Raw genomic sequence first — 4,642 nt, forward strand, 5'->3', positions numbered from 1 at the left:
TCTCTTCTCCCCTCACTCGTTTTTAACCTCCCCCAACCTCAACCCTCTTATTTGTGTCTCTGTTCTGATAGGAGTTTCTGGGAGGGGTTGGGGTGAAAGTGGAAGGCACTCAGGAAGAGACACCTTACCCAGTTTAAGGCTGCTAAGAATTCGGGTCTCGAACGTGAGGTCAGCTCTCCGCCAGGGCCAGGCCGGGGGAGCGCCGTTGCTCCTGAGCGAGAGTTCCTGTTAATCCCACGGTCTTATGACGATCATAAGAATCCTGTTTGGGGGGCAAATGAGCATTGAAGGACCATTTGGAGAAATTAGTGCTGGTTATGTTAGGCTCAGGTATCACTGTGCCTTGAACTGCCATTTAACGCTCTGTCCCCTGGAAATATTGTCTCCGATCCATCCGAAGTGACAAGCCAGGCTCTCCTCTCGTTTGATCGCGTCGAGGTTTGTTCAACCTTCCTAGAGGCCGCAGAAGGTAATGAGAGCTGAGGATCCGGGGGGCAGCAGGGCAAAGGGACCCGACGGGATAGATGTCTCAGGGGCTCAGAGAGGACAAGGATGTGGCAATTTGGGTGAAAGGGTAGGACAGTATATCCTCTGAAATCGCTGTAATAGCAAACTCCAGCGTACTTGGCCAAGAGCAGAGATGCTAGTGGCCACTGGTGATCTTCCAGGGCAAAGGGTAGTGGTAGCCACGGCACCCCACATGACATGTAGCCGTGGAAAGGTCACAGTCTGTCTTCCTAGGGAATGAACAACTCTGTTGGTTTTGACTTAGCAGCATTTATCACAAAGATTTCTTTCGCTTGCTTTTTGTGTATTTTTCAACGTACTGGAAATTCTCCCCGCTTACGGTATCCCAATGACCGAAGATGATAGAAATTTTACCGCAGGCCCAACGCTGGGCTTCTGCTTCCGACATTCCTACAGATTACCTCGTCCACGAAATCTCTAAACCCAGGGTCATCTTTCTCCCCTTAAAGATACAGAGATGAATACATAGATCAGAAAAAGAAGCGTACAGAAAGAGGTTCATCTCAAAACTCACTTGGCCTTTTAAAGCCCACCAATAATGATCCCCAGGAATTGTTAGTTTCTTTAGACTGTTTCTGGGCTTCTCAAACTTGGCCTGTACTTACTTGCTCGTTGTCACGGAAATGACAGAAAACTGTTTTTAAATGCCTACAAATCTACAAGTTCGTCGTTCTGAGCTACCTCTATGGAACCAGAACAACTGAGTTCAGCAAGTGGCTTTTGAAAGATTGAAAGTGAGGCGCCCTATTTTGGTGCAATCATGTATATGCCTTTGTACATTTCCCCATCTTTCAAAACAAATCTAATTACAGTACCAAAATACCTAATGGCAAAGGTGGGGAGAAGGGATTTCGTTTTGCTTTAATAAGTCGTGTCTCAACCAGTAGCGTATTTCCCCCAAGGAAACCACAAATACCACAAAAATCACTTTCGTAAAGGGTTGGATTTACTGTTTAACCAAAATCAATCTATTTTTAAGCAAATGTAAATGGTCTCTCTTTTTAAATTTGGGTTTCAATGGCCAACCCCCAGTTTTCTAGAACTTTTAGAATCTGCAAGAGTTACAACTGTCATCATTACTTTCTAATTTCTGGCGGGCACGCCATTTTTTTCTAACAACTTTTAGAAATCGCAGACAAGGTCTTGAGTTTCTTAGGAATTGATTGCATTGTTTTAAGCAGTTAACTTTCTTTGGATGTTTAGAACAGAAGAAAAGTACTTCCCAATCCCTGCATTTCCAAAGGGTGACCTTGAAGAAAATTAAGAGAAATGACTCCCTCTGTCTGAAACTTGGTTCCTTTGCCCAGCGCTAACCTTGTCTCAACCAAAGCAAGGAAGTTCTTATAATTCTTTAGTTAAGCGATTCAACCCACCCCTCTGTCTTAGCTCTAGTCAACGCTTTCTCCTTTCCGTTCCAGTCTCCAAGGCAGACCCGGAGGGCTCGGCCCGGGATTCCGCGGCGGAGGAAATGGCTTCCAGCCCGCTGCCGGGGCCCAACGACATCCTGCTGGCATCGCCGTCGAGCGCCTTCCAGCCCGAAGCGCTGAGCCAGCCGCGGCCGGGCCACGCCAACCTCAAACCCAACCAGGTGGGCCAGGTGATCCTCTACGGCATTCCCATCGTGTCATTGGTGATCGACGGGCAGGAGCGCCTGTGCCTGGCACAGATCTCCAACACTCTCCTCAAGAACTTCAGCTACAACGAGATCCACAACCGTCGTGTGGCGCTGGGCATCACGTGCGTGCAGTGCACGCCGGTGCAGCTGGAGATCCTGCGGCGCGCCGGGGCCATGCCCATCTCATCGCGCCGCTGCGGCATGATCACCAAGCGTGAGGCCGAGCGCTTGTGCAAGTCGTTCCTGGGCGAAAACAGGCCGCCCAAGCTGCCCGACAACTTCGCCTTCGACGTGTCTCACGAGTGCGCCTGGGGCTGCCGCGGTAGCTTCATCCCCGCGCGCTACAACAGCTCCCGCGCCAAGTGCATCAAGTGCAGCTACTGCAACATGTACTTCTCACCTAACAAGTTCATCTTCCACTCCCACCGTACGCCCGACGCCAAGTACACGCAGCCGGACGCAGCCAACTTCAACTCTTGGCGCCGTCATCTCAAGCTCACCGACAAGAGTCCCCAGGACGAGCTAGTCTTCGCCTGGGAGGACGTCAAGGCCATGTTCAACGGCGGTAGCCGAAAGCGCGCGCTGCCCCAGCCCGGCGCGCACCCCGCCTGCCACCCGCTCAGCTCGGTCAAGGCGGCCGCCGTGGCAGCGGCGGCTGCGGTGGCTGGAGGCGGGGGACTGCTGGGTCCGCACCTACTGGGGGCGCCCCCGCCCCCGCCGCCGCCGCCACCCCTGGCCGAGCTGGCGGGCGCGCCCCACGCCCATCACAAGCGGCCGCGCTTCGACGACGACGACGACTCGTTGCAGGAGGCGGCCGTTGTGGCCGCCGCCAGTCTCTCGGCCGCCGCCGCCAGCCTCTCTGTGGCCGCGGCCTCGGGCGGCGCCGGGGCGGGAGGGGGCGGCGCCGGGGGCGGCTGCGTGACCAGCGTTGGCGCCGGCGCGGGCGCGGGCGCGGCGGCTGGCGCCAAAGGCCCGCGCAGCTACCCGGTCATACCGGTGCCCAGCAAGGGCTCGTTCGGGGGCGTGCTGCAGAAGTTTCCCGGCTGCGGGGGGCTCTTCCCGCATCCTTACACCTTCCCGGCCGCAGCCGCCGCTTTCGGCTTGTGCCATAAGAAGGAGGACGCGGGCGCTGCGGCCGAGGCCCTGGGGGGCGCGGGCAGCGCGGGCGCGGCGCCCAAGGCCGGCCTGTCCGGCCTCTTCTGGCCCGCGGGCCGCAAGGACGCTTTCTACCCGCCCTTCTGCATGTTCTGGCCTCCGCGGACCCCAGGCGGGCTTCCCGTGCCCACCTACCTGCAGCCCCCGCCCCAGCCGCCCTCGGCTCTCGGCTGCGCGCTCGGAGAAAGCCCCGCCTTGTTGCGCCAGGCCTTCCTGGACCTGGCCGAGCCCGGCGGCGCCGGTGGGAGCGCCGATGCCGCTCCCCCGCCAGGTCAGCCCCCTCCGGTCGTGGCCAATGGCCCGGGCTCCGGCCCTCCGCCTCCGGCTGGGGGCGCGGGTGCTCGCGACACTCTCTTCGAGTCGCCCCCGGGCGGCAGCGGCGGGGACTGCAGCGCGGGCTCCACGCCGCCAGCCGACCCCGGCGCCGTGTCCGGTGCAGGGGCCGCGGCCGCCGGCGCGGGCCCGGCGGGAGCCCGAGTGCCCGCACCCCACCATCCACACCTCCTGGAGGGGCGTAAGGCAGGCGGAGGCAGCTACCACCATTCGAGCGCCTTCCGGCCGGTGGGCGGCAAGGACGACGCGGAGAGCCTGGCCAAGCTGCACGGGGCGTCAGCGGGAGCGCCACACTCGGCCCAAGCGCATCACCACCATCACCATCACCACCCGCACCACCACCATCATCATCACCCCCCGCAGCCGCCGTCACCGTTGCTGCTCCTGCCCCCGCAGCCCGACGAGCCGGGTTCTGAGCGCCACCACCCGGCCCCGCCGCCGCCCCCGCCCCCGCCGCCCCCGCTGGCCTTGCAGCCGCACCACCGAGGCCTTCTGTCCCCCGGGGGCACCAGCTGCAGCTACCCCAGCGAGGACAGCTCCGAGGACGAGGACGACGAGGAAGAAGAGCAGGAGGTGGACGTGGAGGGCCACAAACCCCCCGAGGGCGAAGAAGAGGAGGAAGAAGGTCGAGACCCCGACGACGAGGAGGAGGAAGACGAGGAGACGGGGATCCTGCTAGGGGACCCCTTAGTCGGGGGCGGCCGCTACCTCCAGGGCCGAGGGCTGTCAGAGAAGGCGAGCAGCCGGGACCGCGCACCGGCCGCGGCGGGCGCTTTCCCACTCGCCCTGAACTCCTCCAGGCTGCTGCAGGAGGACGGGAAACTGGGCGACCCCAGCGGCTCAGACCTGCCCCCGCCCCCGCCCCCGCCTCTGGCCTCCCAGAAAGCTGGCGGCGGCGGTGGCAGCAGCCCGGGCAGCCCGGTCCACCATCCATCACTGGAGGAGCAGCCCTCCTACAAAGATGTAAATATCCCCTTTAGGCTCCTTCAAGCTAATTATTATTATTTAAAT

The 4,642-nt window shown here is 60.2% G+C and overlaps 1 protein-coding gene across 1 annotated transcript in view; it reads left to right on the forward strand.

The window, feature by feature from the left end:
- Positions 1-1,996: 1,996 nt before the first annotated feature.
- Positions 1,997-4,642, forward strand: part of SKOR2 (SKI family transcriptional corepressor 2) — a 36,422-nt gene continuing 33,776 nt past the window's right edge. The window contains exon 1 of the mRNA XM_047086154.1: positions 1,997-4,594. Coding sequence (XP_046942110.1) covers positions 1,997-4,594 — 2,598 coding nt within the window. The remainder of the gene's footprint in view (positions 4,595-4,642) is intronic.

The sequence above is a fragment of the Lynx rufus genome, unplaced genomic scaffold, assembly GCF_022079265.1.
Source record: "Lynx rufus isolate CCGP_SWC_20201006 ecotype Redwood Valley unplaced genomic scaffold, mLynRuf1.p SCAF_20, whole genome shotgun sequence".
In the NCBI taxonomy this organism is placed as follows: Eukaryota; Metazoa; Chordata; class Mammalia; order Carnivora; family Felidae; genus Lynx; species Lynx rufus.